The 24,661-nt window shown below is 44.0% G+C and overlaps 1 protein-coding gene across 3 annotated transcripts in view; it reads right to left on the bottom strand.

The window, feature by feature from the left end:
* The window catches only part of INTS9 (integrator complex subunit 9), a 67,842-nt gene that overhangs the window by 36,324 nt on the left and 6,857 nt on the right, over window positions 1–24,661 (bottom strand). For 2 of the 3 annotated variants that reach the window (XM_086461696.1, XM_086461698.1), the window contains 7 exons: window positions 23,638–23,700; window positions 20,082–20,221; window positions 18,362–18,448; window positions 13,007–13,127; window positions 10,876–11,010; window positions 5,834–5,945; window positions 517–697 (listed from right to left, as the gene is read on the bottom strand). In XM_086461696.1, coding sequence (XP_086317822.1) covers window positions 517–697; window positions 5,834–5,945; window positions 10,876–11,010; window positions 13,007–13,127; window positions 18,362–18,448; window positions 20,082–20,221; window positions 23,638–23,700 — 839 coding nt within the window. The remainder of the gene's footprint in view (window positions 1–516; window positions 698–5,833; window positions 5,946–10,875; window positions 11,011–13,006; window positions 13,128–18,361; window positions 18,449–20,081; window positions 20,222–23,637; window positions 23,701–24,661) is intronic. The other variant, XM_086461697.1, reaches the window with a different exon arrangement.

The raw sequence follows: 24,661 nt of genomic DNA, 5'->3' as shown, positions 1-24,661 counted from the left end.
GGGAGCCCAGAACTAGACACAGCACTCTCCACGCAGCCTCACCAGGGCCGAGCAGGGAAGGATCCCCTTCCCTGACCTGCTGCCAGTGCTCTGCCTAACGCAGCCCAGGATACCGTTGGCCTTTCTTTGCCACGAAAATACATTGCTGGCTCAGCAAAATTAAACCTGAAAAATCTATTTTGCTTATACAGGGAGACTATAGTATAGTTTGGGGGGCACTGGAGAGGATGGGCAAAGAGGCACAGCTAAAATTCACTCAAGTCAGGTACATCATTTAATCACCAGTACAAGTACCAAAAAGGCCAGATTATTTGTGTGTTCGATGGGAAACGATGCTTCCCTAATTACAGAACATCTACTTACACACGCACGTGCACCCTTGTGACTCAAGAGACGTGCTCACAATTCTAATCAAGTATATATTAGAAGATGTCAAGCAGAGCTAACCTGCATGTATCTATTTACCACAGCTGAGCGTGTGAATTGAGGCTGCTGAAGCAGCCCTTTAACACCTACCATTCGGCAAAGATCTGGGAGAACTCCAGGGAGCTGTTGGCAACAGGTGAGATGAAATAAAAAGGGACATTGGAGAGTCCGGCAGAGTCGATGTACTGATATAGGCACTCCAGCAGGTCGTATATTACTCCAGAGGGGTAACAGGGAACCAGCACATTTCCTCCATTCCGGACAGTCATAGCTAAGGGAGGGAGAAAGTCAAAATCAATGAACAGGGTTCACACATAAACTTTTTAATAGAATTCCTTTACTCCAAATACTACGGAAGGTATAGAAAGAAGCTATTGCATGAATTAGCAGAACACATTATGCATACAAATTGGGAGAAACATTTCTGATCATTACATGCTTTTATTTACTGCCTTCTCCTGGCTTAGCAGAGCGGACGATTATACTCCATCAGCACAACTCCTGACACGAGAGGGCGGACTTGCACTGGCATATGAGGATAAACGAGTGACAGAAACCACCTTACCATCAAAATAAACCCTGCTCCCTCTATTAGCTGTCCAGCAGAGGGGAAGGACAACAGTTCACAGGTCCCAGCTGAAAGTGCTACAGATGGTAAACTGTTCTGTACTCAGTTTTCAGTGCTCTAGACGAATGGCCGAAGTTGTGGTTATTCCAAACAGCCCTCGAAGCTAGAAGGTGGTGGTGGTGGGGGGGTATTTCTCCTCCTTAAAAACTCTAAATATTTCCGTCTTTTCAATATAACAAGAACACTTTAAAACCTCTATGAACTGTAGATAGCATGGGACCAGAGAAAAAATGAGGAAAAGAAAAAAGAAAAATAGGTTTGCTCTGTAATTGAGACAGATCTGAGTACAACAGCAAAAACAAGTACAGAGCAAACGTTTTGTTCTTCTGGGAGAATGCATCACAAAAATGCTGTACCTTATGGGAAAGTGGAAATACTTTGTCCAGCTCAGTGAGCAACTGCTGCCTCACTAGGATTTCATCTGTGGTCGTGGGGTAAAACCATCTACTAATTGCAGCGCAGCAGCAGTAACATTAGGCACTAAGGCATTACACAAAAAGCTGTGAAAGAGCCTGAAAATACATATATTACACCCCGCCATAATCGCTTCCTTGACTTCAATTTATCGACAAGCTTTGATGGGGTACGGATTTAGCACATTCAGGGTCTTTTTGCCCCACCTACATGCCCAAGGAAGATTTTTATGGCTGAATGTTTAAAAGTTTTACGGAGTCTAGGGAAATGCACAGCCTCTATAGTAGGGTTTTTCACATTGAAGAGCATTCTCCTGCACTGAAGGGGCAGGAGGAAGAGCTTTCCTCTAATGATGGGCTGGTTAAAGAACTTGTCCGGGCCATGAAAAATGTGGGTTTCACTCCTAAGCCTTAAAGTCCGAATTCACAGCTCTCCCTTCCCTACAGCCACTGGTTTGCTATGGGAATCTCAAGCCTCTTCTGTTCAAAGCAACCAGAAGTTTAAGATTCCGGGGGCCACAGAGAAAATAACGGAGGGTACGGTCTGGGAGCAGACACCAACGTGAGTTTCTGTCCCCAGGAAAATGACAGAGCTGCTTATCAGTAATTAATATCAACTCACAGCCCAGGGAGTGGAGCCCTCCTCCAGCCAGGTGCCCTATCCACTACGCCATGGACCCAGGGTGGCCGGCCCTTTGTACCTCCTGGTGGCCCAGTGTGTCACACACTTTTGAAACTGGCCTGGTGAACGCTCCTAGTCCCCAGGACGCGAAAGGACAGCAACGTGGCTATCCCACCTCTGACAAGGTGACGATTTTTTGGTTTAGAATGCACTACTCAGTTCCTCAGTGCGAGTTTATTTGTAGGCGCTGCGGTCAGCACAGCTGGGCACGACTTCTTGAGGGCGCCTTAAGCGGTTCCATAAAGGGACAAGAATTACCTCGCAGCTTCTGCAAAACAGGGACGAACCCCTTTGCAAGCTCCTTGCTTTCCACGGTCCAATCTGGCTCTCTGCACCACCACAGCAACTTTCTATAGTTGTCAGTAAGAGGACACGTATATTTGAAAGCTGTTTAAAGCCCAATTTATCTCTGTGACTGATGGATGCGCTCTCTTGATAAAAGTTGTATAATAATCTTGGCATTTCAAATTTAGTCTCCTTCAGTAGCTCCATAACAAGTCGTTCAATTTACAACTCACAATGAGATACTTGCTTTTCGAACAGCTGCCACCACAAGGTCAAGTTGGCACCTAAAAAGCAAACTGTGCTTTTTTTCTGCTTTACATAAACACACACACACACACACACAGAGGCACGACGGCACACGCCACACAAAATATCACAAACTGTCCCTACAGACAGTCTGGCAATTTTCCTGATGATGCCCAAGGCAATGTAAAAATACAATTGCTTTTCTCGAGCTGCAGAGTGCTGGTGCTGCAGTGCTGAGCACAGAAAAAAGGGGTTTGGGCTAAACCGAGAGGAACTTGGAGACGTGACAAAGCATGGTTTCAGTGCTGCACGCACAATGCGGAGAGGAAATCATGCATGTGACTTGGTAATAATGGGAATCAGCATCTACAACTCTACATGCTGGGTTGAAAACAGAGATCAAGGTGAGATTTTCACACTTCCATTTCTGTGCTCCACAACACTTACTCACAAACATGTCATTACTTCACGATACACATCTTTGGTAAATTCCCAGTGTCTGCTTTAGAGTTTTTACTTAGTGTATTCTAAGTTTCTTGTGAAGTCCCCTGAACATTTTGGAAATGGGAAAAACATATGAAAACTACTGTGTTCAGCTACTCTATTGCTTTTCCCAGTAGCCAATTGCTTTTTGGACTTTTTTACACATGTGAAAGAAAACTGATTCACTGTTTTCTTCTCCTGATGTAGGGGTAGGTGTATAAACACTGCTGGTGCCATGTAAAAGACCGCTCTACCACTGCATCAGTCATAGAATTATTTAATTTCTTCAGGTCGCTGTGGGTTTTGGCAAATAAGACTCAAATTCCCCATTCCTACAATGACATTATTTTAAGCATATATCATCCTTTGGTCTTTTAACAATTTTCTAATTTCCCCGAGTTTGTCTCATTCAAGGCAGAAGCTGGCTTGAAGATCTTCAGCAAAACCCTCAAAATAGTTCAGAATGTTTCTGTAAACCAGAACAACTTGTGCTGACAAACACCCACCTGTACCTACATACGTAACACATTTATCTAGATGCATTCATCTTTCGGATTTTGCTTTGGCCCAAGCTACCTCTCTAAGACTTTGTTTGATTTTTAAAAGCATTTTCATTAACGCTGGTCTCACTCCTGTTCACTCAGCATACAGCTGTTGCAGTTCGAGACACGAGCGACCACCAAGGTCCTCGCCAGAGCACGTTTACAGCAGAGGTGGCAGCAGGGCAACCACTCCTCGGCCTCTCCAGTACAAAGCCTAACATCTCAGCTCAGACTGGCTGCCTTGGTGGTTTGAGGTAAGATGATAGGACGTGATCATGCTACTGTCTGTCAGGGGGACAGTAACCCCCAGAAAAGTCCAGAGGGGACAGAGAAGGGCAGCACATCTGGATCCAGCACAGCAAGGACACCAAAGCTTATCTGCGACAGCTCATGGGGTTACAGAATTAACAATGCTTGAGAACAATGAAAACTCAGACTGTAATAACACACACACACGTACACACACACACACACACATCACTTCGGAAAGGAAGTCCCAGGTGTAAGAATTAACACAGCTTCAAGGGGAGGTCGAACAAGTTCCTGGAAGAGAAATCCACTGAACATTACGAACTACACAAAAGCCACATTGGATTCAGGAAATTCCTGAAATAAAAATACTTGAAGGCTATGAGATTACAAGGTGAAAGTATTATATAGTCTCGTCCTGTTCTTCTACTCTTCCCTAGACATCTGCTCGTGATCCCTGCTGGAGCCAGGATGTTAGCAGAGAGGATCTTTGGTATAACCCAAGATTATCGCTCTTATAAAATGCCAAAACATACCCTATTAATAGGTATTTACACTACAAGGAAACATCCCAACCCTGTAACTCGTCTTTTCATATAAACAAAATCCACATAATTTTACCTTGTATATCCCACAGCACGACCTACAACTCCTGTTTGAACTGAAACTTGCCCTAAACAAAGTGATTTTGATTTAGAGATGGTGGTTGATGGAGGAATCTGCCACAGCCCTCGATTACTTGCCTTCCACTACCGTGGCAGTCTCATACTGGGACTATGAGACTGTACACAGATATTCAGCATCTGTCGATATATACAAGGATATTAAAATGGGAAAAAACCCCAAAGTATTGTGGGTTTTTTTCTTCCTCAAGGGTACATTCACATGTAAAAAGGAAGACTTAAGACTTGCTTGCACTTCAGTTCTGTTCTCAGCCTTATCCTGCAACCTTGGGTAAGCCACCTAAATACTACAGCTCAGATTTCTCCCAGGTGTGTAATGGGGACCAGAACACTTGCTTACAAGTGTGAAGACATTAGATTTAGACTTCTAATGTCTTCTGATAACCTTTGTAACAACCCTCCTATCACAGGCTTTTTAGTCTTATTTGTAAAAAGTAGGCAGTTTAAAGTAAAGGGAAGATCTCTGATAAAAGAACAGGCAATACACAGCAGGACAGACACCAGAAAGGGCTTTGACGACAGAAGGGTGAGAGCACAGAGGAACTGAGGTGGGGGAAGGGAGAAAAGGAGAGAAAAGCACTGGATGTGACATTCCAAACAGGCTGGAAAATGCTGCCATTCACACTGATATCACAGCTTTGCAATTATCAGCTTTTCCAGCTGTGAAAGCGTCTGATTAGGTTTTATATTTCTGGGGTCTATAAATATATCGTGATATATTTTTTTAAACAAGAGACTGTGCTGTTTGCTTTTGATATATTTAAAAATCAGGTGTAAGAAGGGAAGCAGATGTGCTTGTTTTCAAAACTGAAAGTCATAAAAAGGCATGTAAAGATTTTACACCGCTAATATACAGGAAGGAAATAGTAATATTTCAGCTGGGAACAATATCCAAAACCTAGGCAACACGTAGTCTGTTGGCAGCTAAGCGACACACTTAGCAAACCAAGAGCAGCAGATGATTAAATCTCATTATACCTGTTCCATTCCAAAACATTTTAGGTACAACTTGTGTCTCTCCAAGCACTTACTGCATTAATGACATCAGCAGCACATCGTAAAATCTAAACAGCTAGTTTTATGCCAGGACATATAGCTGGACAACTAATTCAATTCCAGGAATTTCAGAATTATTTCCCACCCAAAGCAATGAATAAGATGATAAAATAGGCAAAAGACTTCTTTCAACGACCTACCCAAGTTGCTGCAGAACTCTCCTACCATGCCATCTGGGTTAGCAGTAGGGATTTGTGTCAGACCCGTCAGGATAAGCACGTCACTATTTTTAAGAGAAGCCTGGTCCATGGGCTGAAACAGAGCACAGTGAAATAAAAGGAGTAACATGAGAGTTGTAGCACAGGTTTCTCTGCTCTGTCCCAAGAAGGTTGCAACACATAATGGACACAGTGATCAAGGAGAACACACGGAACAGTTTATAAACTTCACGTTCCTCCTTCTGTGGAAACCTAACTGGAGTTACTAAAACCACATACAAGTGTTTACCTGCGTACTACAAAACAAACAACGGAACTGTGACCGGATCCAACTCCAAGCAGTCTCCACAGACTGATCACTTCATGGCCTCGGGAGCTGAACAGGGAAAAGGCAGCGATTTGCCGAGGATGGGGCAGGACGGGCAGGAACGGTTTGACACTCGCGTTCCCATCCCTGGCTGCGCCAGTTTCCAACGCGCTTCCCTTTGCAAATCAAGGTGTCAGCTTTGATTTCCAGGGCTCACTGTCTACGGGGGGGGGGGGCGGGATTCTCTTTGGAAGAGGTGAGATCAGCAAAGGGCTTTGGGCTTGAAGCTCTCTGTTCTGTGTACGACTCTGAATGCCCCACCAGACTCTCCCTCGACTGTGAAGTCTGCTCTTCTGCCTGCAGTATTACAACCGTGACTTTCACATACTCATTTCAGATTGTTTGCACAAGCCTTTTTGGAACTCTGGTTTTGTGAAATGGTAAATGGCTGCTACTGGTAGAAAAGATAAATTGGTTTAGATTCCTTAATATTGATAAATTTTGTTTATTCAGCTAAGAAATAATCACACATGATAATTTTATAAATGTAGCTATAATCTCAGCCCAAACAGATAAGCATTTCCTTAAAAGCCAGTAGCTGAAAAGAGGTGAAAAATCATAGTTTCAACTGCACACACAAAAAAAAACCCCAACAGACAAAAAAGTAGTGCTCCCAATGCAACACCAGAGCTAAAATAATAGAGAAAACATAACTTGCCTTACCAGTCCCCTAGCGGATCAGATCAGCACCATGCCCTCCTCCAGTACCTTTCCTTGAAGGCTATGCTAGAGGCTAAGCCGTGCCAAAGTCAAATAGATGTCTTCACAGGGCTACGACCTCTGATCCGCTGGGTCTGCAGGGCATGTTGTACCGACGACCTACAGGCAGAGGTCTAACCCTAGGTGATGTGGTTACAGTGCTGAGGGCAGCTATCACAAGGGTCTCTCCAGGCCACGTCTGCTTCCTGGGGGACAGAAGAGTTTCTATCTGCCCAGTCTACCCTGTGGCTCACAGATGTAGCAGAGGGACTGACGAATAAATGGTCCAAGGTAATCACAGCGTGGCAACTCGGCCACGGGCAGGCACTCAAATGTTAAAGCAAACGTTGCTTCTGCCTCGACTGTGGATAGAGGCTCACACTTTTTTTGCACTGGGGTCAATCATTTGACATGTTTTATATGGCACTTTATTAAAGCAGAATGGAAATGCATACCCACTTCTCTTCATTAGCAAACATAGAGTAGATATTCAGAAATTATACTGAAGTGTGACCTGATGCTAAATATATATTCTTGATACTCAAAATTTAGCATAATTCAGTCTTGAAAAGGCAAAATCCACTTCTCTCTCTGCAGACGCAGCACAGCTACGGTGAAAAGTTAACTTTTAGCCTTGCTCTGGGCTGGGATGCACTTCCCACAGCTACCATTCAAGCCAAGGTGGGCAAGTACAGCCAGCTGTGTGGTGTTTCATGGTTGGTTGTTCTCAAGAGACCCTCTTCAATCTCACCAACCAGGAAAGACTTCTACCAGAAGCGACTGATGAAGACATTTCCTCTACTGAACTTAGAAGATCACTCTCAGATAATCCCCTTGCTCACAGTCCCTCAGTGTCATTCTTAAGTAGCTGAGAAAGACCTCGCTCTGTTAAACACGTAGGGGAATTTCATATCAACTTCAACCAAAGTTTAAGCTGTGCACCACCTTGTAGGACCAGACCTGCTACGTGAGATTTATTGCAGTCTTTGACTCTCCGTAGTGCGTCTGTGAAAATGAAATGCCAATAATGCAATAAAAAATCATATCGAATCTGCCTGTGATAATGTACATAATGATTATGCCATATTAGATACGCATAATTTCAGCTGCTACTGCACTGAGAGGCCTTGCATCGATTTTTGTGGGTTAATGTAAAGAATATGTCTTAAAAGGCTTTTAGTGACATGCCTGAACCTGTGCTGTCAACTCCTGTTCTCTACTTCAGTGGCAACGGTGTCAGTTCTAGCCTCAGTAGAGGGCAAGGCAAAAATTTTCAATAGAAACGATCTGCCTGAAGACAGAAGTAAAGGGAACAATTAATTGTGCCAGAGCAAACTCTAAAACAAATCCTTTAAAGCTCCAGTTATTTTCAGCTCTGCTGTGAATACAGTCTTGCTGAACCCTTCACTTGCACTTCCTACAGATCCACTGAGGATTTCACAAGATATTCCTGCTGATGCATCCAGGATCAACCCAACAGCCAATGCTCACTGCACCCAGTTCCAGCTCATCTGTACATCCTGGGCCACGGCTAAGCTAAGCTAACTGCTTCACTTTCTATCTGAGACGGACTGATTATTACAGAGGTACCAAACTCTCTGCTGATTATAGATGTAACCTAGATGTAACTTCAAATTTCAAGAACATTTTAAGCTGTAATTTATAGCACAGAAGCAATCCCACTCTCTTTCCATGACTGCTAATTCCCACCCGTGCTGCCGTCTCCACTGTGTCAGCACTTAAATCCCAGTGCTGGCAGAAGGAAGGAGGAGGGAAGGATTGGGTGGGGGCCCAGTCTCAGTTAGGTGAGATGAACCTTATCCTGTTTGCACCCTGAGAGAAGGAAACGCTTTCCAGGCTGTAGTAGACCAGATGTAAGAGAAGGAGGAAGCATTTTGCCATTTGTGCGCCCATATAACCTGTGTCTTATCACCCTAAACAAACAAATGGCTGATGAGAGCCTGGTCAACTGACGCCCGTTTTTAATGACTATGGAGTTCCAGAAGGCTAAAAAAGTGCTAAGGTTTTACTATTATTCAAAAAGCTCTGGATATGCATTTACATAAACCTATGCTGACTAACTGGATATAATTTTTAAAACAAAACACAGTGACTGTTTTCCTACACTGTTAAAAGACAGGAATTTCATTATGACTGCTCACCACGATTCCACGGAGACACAGGTCAGACAATCAGCTTTTCACTCCCTGATGAAAAAATGCTGATTTGTGGAACACAGTTCTGCCTCTCTGCCACTCAAGATATTGTTATCATTACATATTGTCTGTCAAACATCAAAGAGATGAAGAGCTGGTTGGCAGCTCACAAAAACCACTAGTCATGACAGAATCACCATACTGTAGGAGCTTGTACTGGTGTTCACAGGGATTAACACTAGGACAAAAACTATCCATTGTCTTCAACAACCATCTGGGAGAGAATATGAGATGATGATGATGATATCTGATATGCAAATGACATCTGGTAATATTTGTGATGTGGTAAATTACAAGCAAAAGGCAAACTGAATGCAGTTTCAACTATCTGATAAGCTATTCCTTCAAACTATGTGTTAGTATAAAATAGAGCAAAGTGCAAAGGACTGTATGCCAAAAAATGAGGCTTTTGGAGAGCACATGGGACAAGCAACACTGCCAGCAGAGGGAACAGTCCAAGCTTCATCTCTCATTAGTGAACACAGGAGGTCCCTAGGGTTTCAGGCAGGCTTGCAGCACATCTTCCTGCACTTGTGAAAGCTGAAACTGCCCTGTCGGACTGGTACCACTCCTGCAGGCTGCAGTGAGTGAATGCAGATCTGCTGCCCATGGCCTGTGCTCTCACCAGGCTGTAAATTCACTCACCACTCCCTGCCACACGGAGGACATTTCCTTAAAAACAGGGACTTTACCAGAAGTTTCCAGAGTTAAGTTCACCATTGGAAAATGACGAAGCACGGGCAGTCTAACCTGATCATCGTTTCATGGAAATGAAAAGAAAACCCTCTCAGTTACCAAACTACTTCTCCTAGGGCAAAGCTTCTCCTCACAGAAACATTCCGTTCAGACGCTGTCAAATGCTGCTGCTGCTCCTTCGGTGGAAGGTGATGCACGAGCACAGCCCAGCCCAGCACGAGGCTGACGAGAAAAAGGGCCTCAGAGCCTCTGATACGTCGCACGTAGCTATGTACAGCTGTGCTGTTAAGGGCGGTTTATCTACTGCAGTTGTTCAGATCATGAGATTGAGCTTTTAAATGAAGCATGCTCAGAAGCACAGCTCTTTAGAAGATACTCACCGTGGGGGAAATCACTTACTGATCATGAACCTGACACATTTTCTAAATTATTTTTAAATACCTCCCGCTAATATTGCTTTTAACTATTTTGACAACTTCTGAAGCCCACAGTACTGCAAACTTCAAGCCATTCTTTGCACTAAGAATTTATGGATCTAGAGAGAATTAATTTACTGGAAATTACATCTACAGCACTATAAAGACTTTGCCCTCAGCAGAGCAGGGTGGAAAAGTTGGCAGCCAGTTAGCTATCATTTCTCCCAAGGAAGGATGTTTCAGAAGTGATATAGAAGCAGTCTGTGAACTGTCTGTAAGGACTCTGCAGTGAAATACGGGTTTTAAAAAAAGCCACTAATGCTCTATTGTTTAGCTCTGTTGAAAATTTCCTTTTTGAGGTGAAGGAGAATTTCCCAGCTGGTAAGTTAACATCGAGTCACTGATAACAAAGAATTTTAGTGATCTTTACCTAGTAACTATCAATACCTGTTCACTTATCAAGGGAGCACGTCTTCTCAATGCCCGTGAAGTCTAGACAATTACTAACAGACGTACCTTAGTACAGCTTCTATACTACACCTGATCCCAGCTGGAATAAGCCCCTCTATTTTTTTTTTGGGGCAAAGACACTTGCTCCTACAGAAGACCAACAAAAGTCAGGGGCTGTACCTGAGGGTGTGTTGTAAGCAGAGAAGATCCTGAAACATAGGAAACCTTTTCATAGTGTGACTGGATAATCCAATTGGAACTTCCAAGAGCGTAGCCTGAGCTGAGAGGGGTGACCTGCACAGCACCAAACAGCTCCTGAAACACAGAGCAAGAGACATTAGCTTGAGCGAGCCCACGAGAGAAGTCACAACAGGTCATTTTATCATCAGTGATACTAATTTTAAAAGTAGTTCTGCTATTCAAAGCCTTTAGGAAGCTAGTTTCCTGAGCTTTATGTCTGCTGTTTTAATTTACCCACGTCTAACAGGACACATGCTCTGAGAAAAGCTTTTCCCGAGGCAGGGCCTTTATAAAGTCTCTCTTCCATGTGAATTCTATGGTGTCTAACTGAGTTCACACTGCACCGTAACTCTAAATGGAGGAATCAACGGGGTTCTTGACCCTCTGCCTGTCTTTGCTATATTGAAGAAGCTTGTAGGACCTTTACATCTTTGAAGACCTGGCCAGCAGGAGAGAAGGAAGGCCAAGTAGTTCTGTACTGATAGAAAATTCTGTCTTGGTCACACATTTTGCTGTGGAAAACAAATCTAACTTCAAACTCACTCGCTTCCTAACTATTTCTTTTAAAATGCTATCTACTGGTGATGTGGAAACAATACCCTGTCAACCCAATCAAAATTTCAGTTTCAGCTCTAAAGCATAAGCAACCTGACAGTTGTCTCCCTTCCAAGTGTCATTAGAAAGCGCATTGCTTCATCTGTATACAGTAATGTGTTATACTTGTTTTGAGAAAGGAAAATAAGCCTCCATGTATACCTCATTAATGTGATCTGCCTTCTGGTTACTGAATAATAGAACATGCATCTGATTCATGCAATACTAATGATTTTTCTAGTATCTCAATACATATTTGGATGCCTTGCAAAACAAGGCAGAGTCTCCATCCCCCAGCGTGTGTGAACCAAGGCTCTAGATTCTGCTGATACGCAGACAAGGAAAATGGGCAACAAACCATTCTCGATGCTGTCACCCAGTTTTGGGTTAACTGGCTAATTAGGGTTTGATGAGCTTTGGGAAGAGATAAAATACGTCTCTTTTCCCGGTAACTATAAAAGAACGATTGGCTGAGATGCACAGATCTAAAATTAGGCAAGATGCATCCACACTGAGGAGAGCTGAAAATGCACTGTAACCACCCACGGATACCGAGGAGTCCAAATGCCCTCAAACTGTCCAGCCGCTAGACAAAGCTGCAGCTATTCCTTATCTCAGCAGCCATCTCAGTGGTGGGGTGGGGTCTTTATTCACCAGCTGCAGAACCACACAAACCCAAATCTACTAAATTTAGTACACAGCATCACTGGTTACTGTTTCAAACCGTCTCACACACGAACAACAGCCTCCAAACTTTGTCCCACTGCTTAAGAAAAGGGAGCAAATAAAAAGCTTTGGGCAGGCAACTTCACTTTAACCCACCTTCTCATTTCTTACAGCACTGAGCAATAACAGCAGGTATCATGGCCCACACGCTGCCCACCAGCCGTAAGGGAACAGCGTATCTGCAAACCACTGAATTGGTGGTTCAGTTCACTCTAGAAACTACACTGGATTATAGTCAAAGTGTTACAGACAACTAATGTTAGCTGGGAACCCCGGGAAAGGAGTTTTTGAAGTTCATGTCGAACCATTAGGTTTTGTTTACAATCCCTAATTTGCAGTACAAAAGAAAGTGGAGGCTAAAGCACTCAAAAGATTCCCAGAAGTGAGATACGGTAACTCAGAAGGGGATGTGGCTTACAGAGAGAGAGGATACATTCATTTGGTACATCCTCCCAGCTCTCAGTGGGCCAGCCATCAACTCCGAATTTGAAGGTACTCCACCTTAAAATTGGCCTCCCTGAGGAAGAGGAGAAACAAATGGATACTCCCTGATTTCACCAAACAAGAACCCTCCCTGGGAGGCAGACTGATGGGCATTCAATATAATCTCGTCTTGCTTTCCTAGGCTACAGTAACTAGATCTTACACAGGATCTAGAGGGGAAAAAAGTGAAGGAAGGACATTTCCAGAGAAAAGCTGGGAAACAACAAGTTGTCACTGCTGACCTGAGGACAGCTTTAGAGGTACTCACAATTTTCTGAGAATACCCCACCAGCTGGATCTTACTGAGCGCGGCGTTCACTTCTGGCATGGTGTAGCACTTCCTCCACATAGACACCTCCACCGCGTCCTTCAGAGGGGCCGGCAGCAACCTGCAAAGATCAGTGGGGTGTGGGCATTTCCCGAACTTCCTGATGGACCACCAGTTTTTATTCCCATTTATATTCTCCAGATGTTAAGATTCTTCTCTTTTTTCGTTTTTATTTTAAATATGCCTGGGTGCTTCAAAGTGAGGAGCAAGACTTGCAGCCTGTTGAGGAGCAGAACCACGCTGCCCATTGCGCCTCACCCCGAAGACTACTCTCCTTCAGCTCTCTTTGTTGTTGTTCCTATTCAGCCCTTTCATCAAAGAAGTAGCTGTGATGAAGGTGTTATAGCAACTCTTGTGGTATTTTCACCACTGACGAAAGATGCTGGCTGGCTGACCTGACATGTCAACATGAAACGCACCACTAGAGTTAGTAGAGATGACTGGGATCTTGGGTCAGTGTCTATTTTGCATATCCTAGGAATCTGAAGAAAAAAAGGCAAGCCACAACCTTGTGATGAAAATACAGGTACCAGACCATGAACAAAGGCTGGCTCTACACCCATTTTTGTCCAGTCTCTTACAAGAGCATGTGTCCCTGCATCAGCTTCCTTGCCTTCAACTCAGACACCCCACTTGCCTTCCGAGCGTACTGGCAAGGGTACATTAGCTGACTCTGCAGAGCTCTTTGAAATCCCCTACACGGAAGTATTTAAGATGTTTTACACCAAAGTAAAATCCATCCATTCTGCTCTTCACAGACATTGCAAGTTAGCTGGGCAGCGTTGTCAAGGGAAGAAGTGAACTGTAATGTCACAGGCTGTAAGAGAGATGGCTAACTTCTGGGAAATAAATCTTCCTTAGCAACGTGAACCAAGGCAGGAAGCAGCAGAGCTGCCAAATGCATAAGAAGAATAGGATTTTTTTTGTATATTAAACCAATGCTAAATCAAAGGCTAATTCAAACCAATTTCCGAAGATTTATGGAAATTGGTCAAGTTTCTTTGATCAATTTGTTTAAAGGAATTTAATTTATTGTTATATCTACTAGGTCAGTGAACTCCTCCATAATTTAAGATACTGAAGAAAGGATTAAGGCCAGCTATTGCCAAGACCGCTGTACAGGTCTAGGGCGATAACTGTAATTCCAGCACACGCTGGCTGAAAGCATACTGCGCTTAAGGAAACAAACAAAGCATTCAAGGTCTTTTTTGGGAAGTCATAAGCAACGAAAGGCCAAACAATGTGGATAGTTGTCCACCATTGCACTGAAGCAAATTGCCTGTAAAAGCCTTTAACCTACCATAAGAAGCATTTAGTGTTGGATGCTTTCAGGAACTTCTCTTCTGGGAAGAGGAGAATGTATCTCCAGGTAATGGAGAAAAGTGGGGAATTGTCCTTGGTGATTGAAGTAAGTTTCTATTAGCCTTGACTCTGTGGCTACACTGTAAATATACTCTGATCCCTAACAGAGACCAGTGGCACCAGTCTCCAGTGGTATCAGTCTTTGCTGAGTGGCACGCAGAGACAATGAGGACTGCTGCTTTCTCAGATGTGCCCCTGCTGGCATTCAACCTGGCACCCAGGCTTTTAAAATTTGTTCAGAAAGTTGTACAGAGGATATTTTAAAGTCTGGAGTAAATCTACTAACACTGTGGCAACACCCTATTGCGGATCACCTCGTAACAACCGGATATACACGGGCAGATGCCGAGACAGCCAACCTACAGCCACAAAGAGGAAGGGATCACAAAGCAGCGTGGTCCAGCGGTTAGTATACAAAATTTATGCTTACGAAACTCAGAGGCTTATATTCTTAACTGGGCATCTGCACAGAGACAGCCCCTCCTGTTCAATGCAAAGGATAACATTTAGTATACGACATAACGTGTTCTGGTTTGAAGGGAGAGGAGGATGGCCGTACCAAACCAGAATGCTGGCCTCTCTTGTTCGCTGCTGTCTCAGGAAACAGCCTGTCTTGGACACTTTATGGAAAAATACAAGAAACCATCAAACAGGTAGTCGACAACATGCCCTTCATAAGGCAAACTTCCTCTTTAGCCCCCTGAATCCAAATCAGTGGGAAAGATACCCTGGCTAAGCATCTATAGGGCTTCCATGAGACTGCTCAGTTAAAATAAAGACCAGCTGTAATAAAATTTGCTAAACAATTAGTTCAGACTGGATCTGATAATGGAAAAACGTAAGCCATTATAATGAACTTATTATATTTTATACAGTACTTGCATTTAAAATGCTTCAATGGTTTATCTAATGAAGATGATAATACTTTGTGTTTTATACTATTTAGAGTAGAACTAGCTGAACTGTAAAGCACTAATGGTGATTGATCAGCCTGAAAAATTAAAGTTGGACCCAGAAGTAGTAAGCAGTCTGTTCTAGCAACAGCCAAGTATTAAAAAAAAAAAAATTCACCAAGGATCACATTTACTTAAATAAGGGATGTCAGTTCACTGCTGCATGTGCTATTAGCCAGGTGTTAATTTGTGGATCAGCAGACGTTTGCTCACATGCTATACTAATCAGTTCCATTCACGCTTGCATGACACTTGTCACCAGGAATCTCAAAACACTTTGCAAACATTAATTAAGTCCCTGCATACCCTCTTTGGTGGATAGGAGCTCCATTTTTAGGAGCTCCATTTTACAGAGGCATAGGGAGCTGAAGGGGGAACCTCAGAGCAGAGGTGGGCGCAGTTGGAAAGGGAGTTCAGATTTTTCTCCCTGTTCCAGCCCACAGACAACACTGGTTGGTACCAGCCTCAAGGCGGAGTTTATGATACGTAGACTAATGATACTAAACAGCTGCAGGGCTATGTCTGGCTGTCCCCACTAGCACAGCACTTCTTTGCTCTAGCTCATGTTTGGGCAAGGTGTGCATTTTATGAAGGCTGGGGGGACCTGCTGTCTGATAGAGGTTCCCAACGTAATATCGTGGCAGTGCTCCGTGCTCTACAGAGGTCCTGGAAGTGGGACACGATGCCTATGGGATCCCCCTGGAAGTGGGACACGTCTATCCCCAGGGTTAGGCTCTTACACCTTCCTCCTACCTCTGCTGGTGTCCCACTACAACTGGATAGTGCCAAGGAGGAACCATCAATGTCAGGGTACTTCCCAAGCAATATTAGACAGAAACATGTATTATAAACACCACTCCAACAAAAAGGCTCCAGCCTTCTACAGCAGTTCAATCAGAACAAAGATTACCTCTCTGTGTTCGCCTCTGGAATAGTCAACAGCACACAAAGTGCTCGACAGCAGTTTTTCTAAAATACGACCACCAGGAAAGTGACATTAAATGAGCTCCAAGATATATGATCCTCCTTTAAACCATGCATACAAAACACAGGCAGTGGTGTGACGAGAATAATAGCTCCAGTTCTCTCTCTTCACATCACTGTGAGCTTCGGGAGCGGTTCTGGTCAGGCCAGCAGACTCCAAAATTAAAAACCTCCACTATTCTGATCAGAGTATACATCAATCAGCACAAGATCCTGATCAACTTTACTGTTTTCAGTTTTGTTTACGCCCATGTTTTACTTGTCTTCTTCAGAAGAGTGAGAGTTACAGTGCTGAGATAAGACTGCTCCTCAGCTCAGCAGGGAAGGACAATATACAGCCAAACATGTGTTAATTTGGATTTGTAATTTCTTTGCTTTGTGGTACTGGAAAACACCAAGACTACTTTTATAATGTATGAAATAATTCATTTTAACAAACTTTTAAATCAAGCCACGTTAAGAATTAGGATTAGAAAATGGGAGATCAATTAAAAATGCACAAAGCAGCTTTTAAAAATAACTTTCTAATCAACTGGCCCTATCTTGATACATGATAAAAACTAAACTATCTCCTCTATACAAGATGTTCTGCACCTAAACTTGTTTTCAAGTTTACTTTTCCAAGGAAACTATTATCTGCAATATGTAAACTGTACGGATGATTTCTAGGTTACATACACTTTCAACATTTTAGATGTAGGAGACCTCAATTTTGAGTACCTTACAGACGGAGTTTCCAGCTAACCTTTTTTATTCAGATTTCAATACGCTTCTAAGCTTTGAAAAGCCAAAAATCCCACCTCTGCTGTTCAAGTGTAAAAGAGGCTGCAGCCCTGGGAAGGAAGGTAGCACTGCTCTGTGGTTGGCCACCAGTGACCTCCAACAGTTGTGTCTTGACTTTCTTAGTATTTCAGCAAACATGAATGTAAATATAATTTTAAATTAAAATTATTCCAATACAATATAATTGTTTAAATAGCATGCTAATTTAAACAACTTTTTATGATGTTAATACAAAAATCTGCTGGTTTCATCTACCATCATGGAGCTTAACTATGTGAAAGGAGATCAGGGGAGACAGAATTCTGTGTTACCAAGGGGCCCTCCAAGAATCAAATTTGTGTGGCTGGTTGGAAGACCAACAATCATAGAGTCATTGAATGGTTTGGGTTGGAAGGGACCTCAAAGATCATCCAGTTCCAACCTCCCTGCCATGGCAGGGACACCTCCTACCAGACCAGGTTGCTCAAGGCTCCATCCAACCTGGCCTTGAACACTGCCAGGGATGGAGCATCCACAGCTTCCTCAAGCAACCTGTGCCTGTGTCTCACCACCCTCAGGGTGAAGAACTTCTTCCTTGTGTCTAGTCTAAACCTGCCCCCTCCCAGCTTCCAACCGTTACCCCTCGTCCTGTCACTGCAGGCCCTCGTAAAATTCCCTCCCCAGCCTTCTTGCAGGCCCCCTTTCAGCACTGGAAGGCCACTCTAAGGTCTCCCCGGAACCTTCTCTTTTCCAGGCTGAACAACCCCAACTCTCTCAGCCTGTCCTCATAGGAAAGCTGCTCCAACCCTCTGACCACCTTGGTAGCCCTCCTCTGGACTCGCTCCAGCAGCTCCACGTCTTTCTTGTGCTGGGGGCTCCAGAGCTGGACGCAGTATTCCAGGTGGGGTCTCAGGAGGGCAGAGCAGAGGGGCAGAATCCCCTCCCTCGACCTGCCGGCCACACACCTTTTGATACAGCCCAGGATACAGTTGGCTTTCTGGGTTGCGAGCACACACCGTTGGCTCACATTCATCCTACCATCCACCAGCACAGAATGTGCAAATCATTGAAGAACCAACCCAAGGAGCCAGAGCTGTAAACCTCTTAGGCTTTTTTTATTGCTTAATGGCAGCAGTAATCTCAACTGGTGGCAGCTGACCCATCGTTACAGTGCATTCTAAACACTGGTTAGGGTTTTAGGACAGTCACCCTTTCCGGGTGGCTTGTTCCTTACCTCTGTACCTCCTTGTTCTTCCACATGGAGGCAGACTGAGCCTTTGGCACACGTTCAATGGAATTCACTAGTTCTTCCATGAGAAGTCTGAAAAGACATCAGAACTAAATTAGTATTGCAGCCTTTCACACAGCAGAGAACTTTGTCCCAAATGTTTCCAAAATATCACACAAATTGGAACACAATTAGGCCGTTTTAAGGAGAGGGTCTTCCCACAGAGGTATCGCAGCAGTTACCCCTCACCAATACTGCCCCCCTTTTCCCCACTGAGCACATCAAGCTCAAGTTAGTCCAATTCTGTCTGCCTGGTTGTGACAACGGAGGATCTTAGGCCCACTGGGTTATGGGTTACATGGAAAGTGGCAGGACAAGAGGAACTTCCAAATCGCTCTCCTGCTGCACAAGATGATTTCTACATTCCTGACTGCTTATCATATGGAATGAGACAAAAGATACGAAGAAAACTCACTAGCTGACACCTGTTTATCACTTTGAGAAGACAAGCACGTTGTCAGGGTGAACGCTCCTCATCTACAAATGCACAATGCAGCATGTGAGACAGAAAAATACGTCAGGCATTAAAAACTGGCACTGCAGATTTCACTGTCCCCAACTAAACAGCATTTGTAATTGTATGCCTGCTTCCCCTTGAAGGTAGGAAGCAACAGATTTAAGCGCAGAAGAATGGCATCTGGAAGTACTTGGGGTGGGGAGAAGCACACCAGTATACTCTCCAACAAGACTATGCTTATCATCAGCTATGGGCCAGCAACACCCCAGAGGTCTTCTACTAGTCCATATCTATACAATTCCTTTCTCCTACAAGGGCCTTCAGTTTCTGTTTGTTTTTACACAAAGGGAGAATTACTCTGCTGTGGAAAGTTTGCATTGGACCTTTAACAGACAAAGACTCCTGCCCTGAAGTGCTTACAGAGTAGTTTGGATACCCGTGGTCTAATCTGGTTTCTAATTATTGAACATGCCAGCTCTTCTGCATGAGAGATGCACACAGCACAAGCCCAGTCAGACTTCACGAAGGGCCCAGCCTGCAGCCTTTGGTATTCACCTAACCAATCAACAGACAACTTCGTAAGACGGCCAGATTTGATGACCAAGCACTGAGTTTTTGACTGCATTGCCAGGTCTTACATTTTCTACTTCAGTCTCATATTTCTGCTGTTTGTCTTAGCACTTCTCTTTGGAGTTCAGAGTTTACGTACCTCAACGGTCATTTGAGATGAAGCCAGCTTAAATTCCTTTCCTCCTGGAGGAAAGAGTGCTTACATGAATTTCAAATGCTGAAAAGCTACAGGGCAATAATCTTAACGTCATCTATTGAAAAGATTGGTGATTCCTCTTTTGTTTAAGGGGAGCAGAGAGGAGCATGCGAGATCTTTGATTCATGGGTTTTGAAGGTTTGAAGTTGGCTGTATAGTAACTGCTGCTCAAGGTGTCTCAGTCTCACTCAAGATCTACTGTCCCTCATCTACCGCCTGGACCCAACACAAAGCACCTGCTGTAAATGTTGAAGACAGATGGTTCCAGAGGTTGGAAAACATTGAGTTAACACATTTGCAGCACTAAGGACTTGGCTGGCGTTCAGCTACTGCCTAAGAGCCTCTTCGGAACATTAGACACCACTCCTCTACCCATATTGTCCTTTACACCTTTTCCTTAGCAGTGATGAAAGAGGAGCAGAGAATATTAAGGAGCTTTTTACCTGCCAATTTGAACAGTGGGCTCGGTGGCATACACTGTTCCAGTGAATCCTGTGTACTCTGTGATATAGGGCAACGCCATCATGCAGTGATAGTTGGAGATCAAGATTACATCTACCGTGGAGAGGTCAAGCAGCTCAGTCTGAAAACAGAGGATTGACATAAGCAACACGTAACCCTTTCATGCAGTTTAAGCAACGGCAGAAAACTTCTTTTGTTTAAACTTTGTATTTGTAACTGGTTTATAAAAAAAAGGCGGTGGGTGGCAGGGAGCACGCCTCAGCTATGGCAAAGATTCCTGTTTCCTTTAAATTAACAAGATTTATTTTAAAAGTCCCCCAAAATTATTCCCTTCTCAAATCTGAAAAGGAAACCATGTCCTGGGTTTGTCTGTTTGCCGCGTAATGAAGTGGCTGCCATTAAGAGAGGCGTGTTAATTAAGAGAGGCGTGATGATTACACTTTTATCAAAGAACTGGTGTGTGCGCCTCCTGAGGGAGGAACACTGCACAGACACCAAAACTCCTGCAGGAGCGATTTTGCAGGGTGTCTCATTGTTTTTAATGTGGCACACGGCACCGTACCCCAGGAAAGCGAGAGAGATGAATGTAGACTGTATTTATTCATACGCTTAAAATAATTCCCATCTTTTCCCCAAACTAAATGCTTGGCATTTTTACCATTCACATTTTCTACAGCAGGAGATTATGCTCATTCATAGGATGCAACAAAACAGACCGGGTGGGTTCAATTTGTTTTGATGTGACAGTTAAGACAGCAGTTCAGAGAATGAAAGAAGATTTCACACATTGTTAAAGGAATTTTAATTAGAAATATTTACTGGTAATGCTATAACACAAATGGTGTCAAGCCAGAAATTTACAAGATATATGACCTCTAACTCAGTTATTATAGAGCAGCTAATGGAATTCAACACTCATCAAGCACATATTATCTGATTACAAGGCTTGGTCCAGCAATTTGAATAAAAAAGGCAAGAAAGTAGGTCACTCAGCTTTTCAGAGGGCTGACACAGTGCTCTGGTGACAAGCTGCTTAACTCCTAGCTAAGCATTCATGGTTTCAATCCAGGAGCACAGCTGATGTGGGAGGCATGATCTCCAGGCTGAGTATAGGAGGTGAAACACCATCCTCAGATTCATGACAGGGCACCCTTTTATCTTTCTAAGCTTGCCAGGCAGAAACACACTCACTGCACGGTATCAAAAAGGCTGCTGACGCCTGCTCCTACCACACTGGCCCTTCGTGGCTTGGTTTTCAGCTGTGTCCAGGCCGCACAGAACCAAATGGGGAGCCACTCAGCCCTGAGCAGAATCCCAGCCATCAGGAGGACACAGACTACCACTTCCCAAGCTGAAGCACCCCATCTCTCGACATCCTAGAAGCATTTTCTAACAGGATGAAAAGGGTGTCAAAACCAAAACAAAGTAAAATCTGCCCTGGGACTTGCGGCAATCTCACTTAAAGTGCCTATGGACTGAAAAGGTTTAAAAATGTTTCTTGAATGTGAAGTGAGAGAGACCAGAAGGTTGCCAAGCAAAGAGAGGGCTGCACCCTGCACTCTGACATGTGGAAGTGTACTCTGCTGCCGAGACAGCCTCTTACCACCTTGCGGCTTCTGGACTACATTCAAAACTTGGCTTTCTTTGGCAACGGTGTTCCTGGAAGTGATTCTCAAACTAACTGCTTTTGCAGACAAGTTTCTTCAAAAGAAGTGGTGTGGAAGGAGACAAAGAAGATGACAAAGCCTCTTTCACACAAGCTCCTTATGCTGTGCTGCCAAACGCCAGCACCACCTCTGCTCTGCTGATGCATTCAGCTGACCACGACATCTGAACCCTCCTCCAGCCAGGGGAGCCTGTGAAGCTAGAGATGCGAGCTGTGTATCACTAGCAGATCTGTTCCTAGGGCTCACGGAGAAGATTTGGCACCTGTTGGGAACTTTGGGAACCGAAGCATTTGAGAGGCCATGTGTAAAGTCCCTACAACGGTGACATGGGCAGCTGGTTGCTGTCTTCTAGGCTGTGACATGGACTGCTGGGACACAGTTGCATTCAGTGATGGCACTGGTATAATCAAGCAGCAACTTCCCGTCGGTTGTAGTTCGAGCTACACAAGTGGGGATTTTCCAGCCCAACAGAGCAACCAGAAAGCCTAGCTGAAGCACCCTAAACCCCAGCAGATCATCATTCCCATGCATGGCCTCAATTCCAAAGGGAAGCCGGAACGTAAACTCCAACCTTCCCAAGATCTGGGCCTTAATGGCACTTTCTAGGCATAGAGATGCTTCCCGCATCCCTCCCTTCCACGGGACAGTAACCAGAAAGCTCACAAGAACCCAGAACGACTAGTTTTTATTGTTTTGGGTGGGTTTTTTTGTGTGATTAGATTATATGCATTCCAATTGGGGAAAACAAGCAATTGCACACAGGTCTGTTGATAGCACTTGCCAAAACCAGAGCTGACAACTTCCTTCAAAGAATCAAGATGACAAGAGTCAGAAGCTGCAAGAGCTGAGTTTCATGGAATCAACAGAGAGAAACGCTATTGCCAGAACCCCAGCAACGTGACAACAACCTTCCAGGAGTGTTTTGTGCTTCCTGTCAACAAGGTCAGGAAGAAAGGAGAAAAAAAAAATAAAAATCGCTGCCCAAAAGCAATTGTGTCTGTCTTTCAAAGACAGAGAAAACATCCCAACATGAAATGAAAGAACTGATGTTATCACAGTCTGAACGCAGCTGAGGAAAGAGGATACTATTCCCAGACTGTTCCCCATCATTCACCCCCACCGCTCTCTGCTCAGTTTTTCACTTCTTCAGCTCTCCCACGTACGCCGTTGATCTGATCAGTCAGGTAAGCCTAGTTAATTCAAACTTTTTCAATAGTCTTGCTTTCTTTTCTTTTAAACCCAGGTATTCTTGAAAAAAGAAAACCAGCTTGAGAAGCAGCCACTTGCAGTTCTGTCAGTGGATACGAAGGTACAGTTCTTCCCTCAAAGAGGCAGTGATGAACAGCTAAGAAGGCAGCAAAACTTTTTAACCTAAATTTGCTGCCGGCAGAACAGCACGTCTGACTGCAGCCCAGCAGAATCAAACAGTGGCTCAACCACACAGTCAGCTCCCCAGGGGAGCTCCATCAGGCAGGTCATGCATCTGTGGTCAGAGACAAGCAGCTTTCCTTGTCTTCATTCACTGTCCTTATCTAGATCAGCACATGTATCCTGTCATAATTGAGTCCAGCTCAGGCATATTGTCTTTGGAAGGCCCATAAAAAGCGACAGTTAAGTCTTATTCTTCTGTGAGATATTGATCTGCTCAAGGAGGCCTTCCAGATCTCCAAAACTATTGTTGAAAAGGGCTGTTTCCATCCTTTTTCCAGTGGCATAGATACCAGAGGCACTTTAACAACACAGAGGTTTTAGTAGTATCATTTACTGAGTACTACTAAATTAGCATGAATTTGATAATAATAATTTAGCAAGTTTCTCCCCCATGATTGAATGGAGTCAGATTTTTCAGTAAGGCTTTGAAGAAACTCACCTCTGGTAAACAGAACTCGGGCACAGAGTCTACAAACACGTGGCCAGAGCACTCCTTTAGTTCCTGTAAGAAAAGCAAATCAACAAAGACACAAAAATACAACGTAATGTTACTCCAACGCGGCAGATTTTGCACTTTCAAAATCTTTTCTTTATCACAGGTAATTTCCAGCCCGTTATGACATTATGCTTATCCCCTTTCTAGACACAATTTGCTGTAAGCAGATCTGCTGAAATTGCTTTCACGCGAGATGAGGCTGCTTGGTACTTCAGGGGATCAGATCCTTGTTTGGAGGAACAGAGCCAGCACCCTGGTAGGTAAGGAAAGAGACGCTGGTAACCACTCGCTGGTTTTGCCGAACCATGAAGGAGGTGCTGTCCTATGAAGCTGCATTTTCTCCGCTCTTCCAGTTGCAGCTGTTGGCTGGGAAATCTGTAACAATGCAAGTTGACTTTGTCTATCAGAATCAGAAGTATGACCTGAAAAGTGGGTCATGAAGACCGCTCTTCTCGGAACTGCTGCTCTCCTGACCTGGAAGGTGTGCACAGCACCTTCACAGTGCCCAGGCTATCTTACAAGTTTGGAATTTAGTTTTGGTTCCAAATTACATCAAACCTTTTCTGCCTTATTAGGAGGAGAATACAATTTTTAGCCCCTGTCTCGGAGCATTTGATGAAACGTCTTTTGGAGATCTAAGCTTCAGGTGGCACTTTTTGTTAGATTTATCTCCACTGGATCTCTAGTCCTCTATTTTCTTCCTCTTTTTTCAAGGCTGACATCAGAAATCTTTGTCACATGAAAAGACACGTTCTTCAGGATTACGTATGGAACAAAAATATTCCCAACTCTAGTCCTAACGCACCTCACGGGCTACCTATCACCCACGCTGCCTTCTCTCGTGGATGCTTCTCTTGCTTGGCCCAAAGCGAGTGGCCTCAGCCAGCTTCAGACTGACAGAATTAAAGATTGAATCCAATTCTTAATAATTACAGTGCACCTGCCAACTAATAACGAATGAGCAATT

The sequence above is a fragment of the Leptosomus discolor genome, chromosome 2, assembly GCF_034619465.1.
Source record: "Leptosomus discolor isolate bLepDis1 chromosome 2, bLepDis1.hap2, whole genome shotgun sequence".
Classification (NCBI taxonomy): Eukaryota; Metazoa; Chordata; class Aves; order Leptosomiformes; family Leptosomidae; genus Leptosomus; species Leptosomus discolor.
This window is presented reverse-complemented; position numbering and strand designations above follow the sequence as displayed.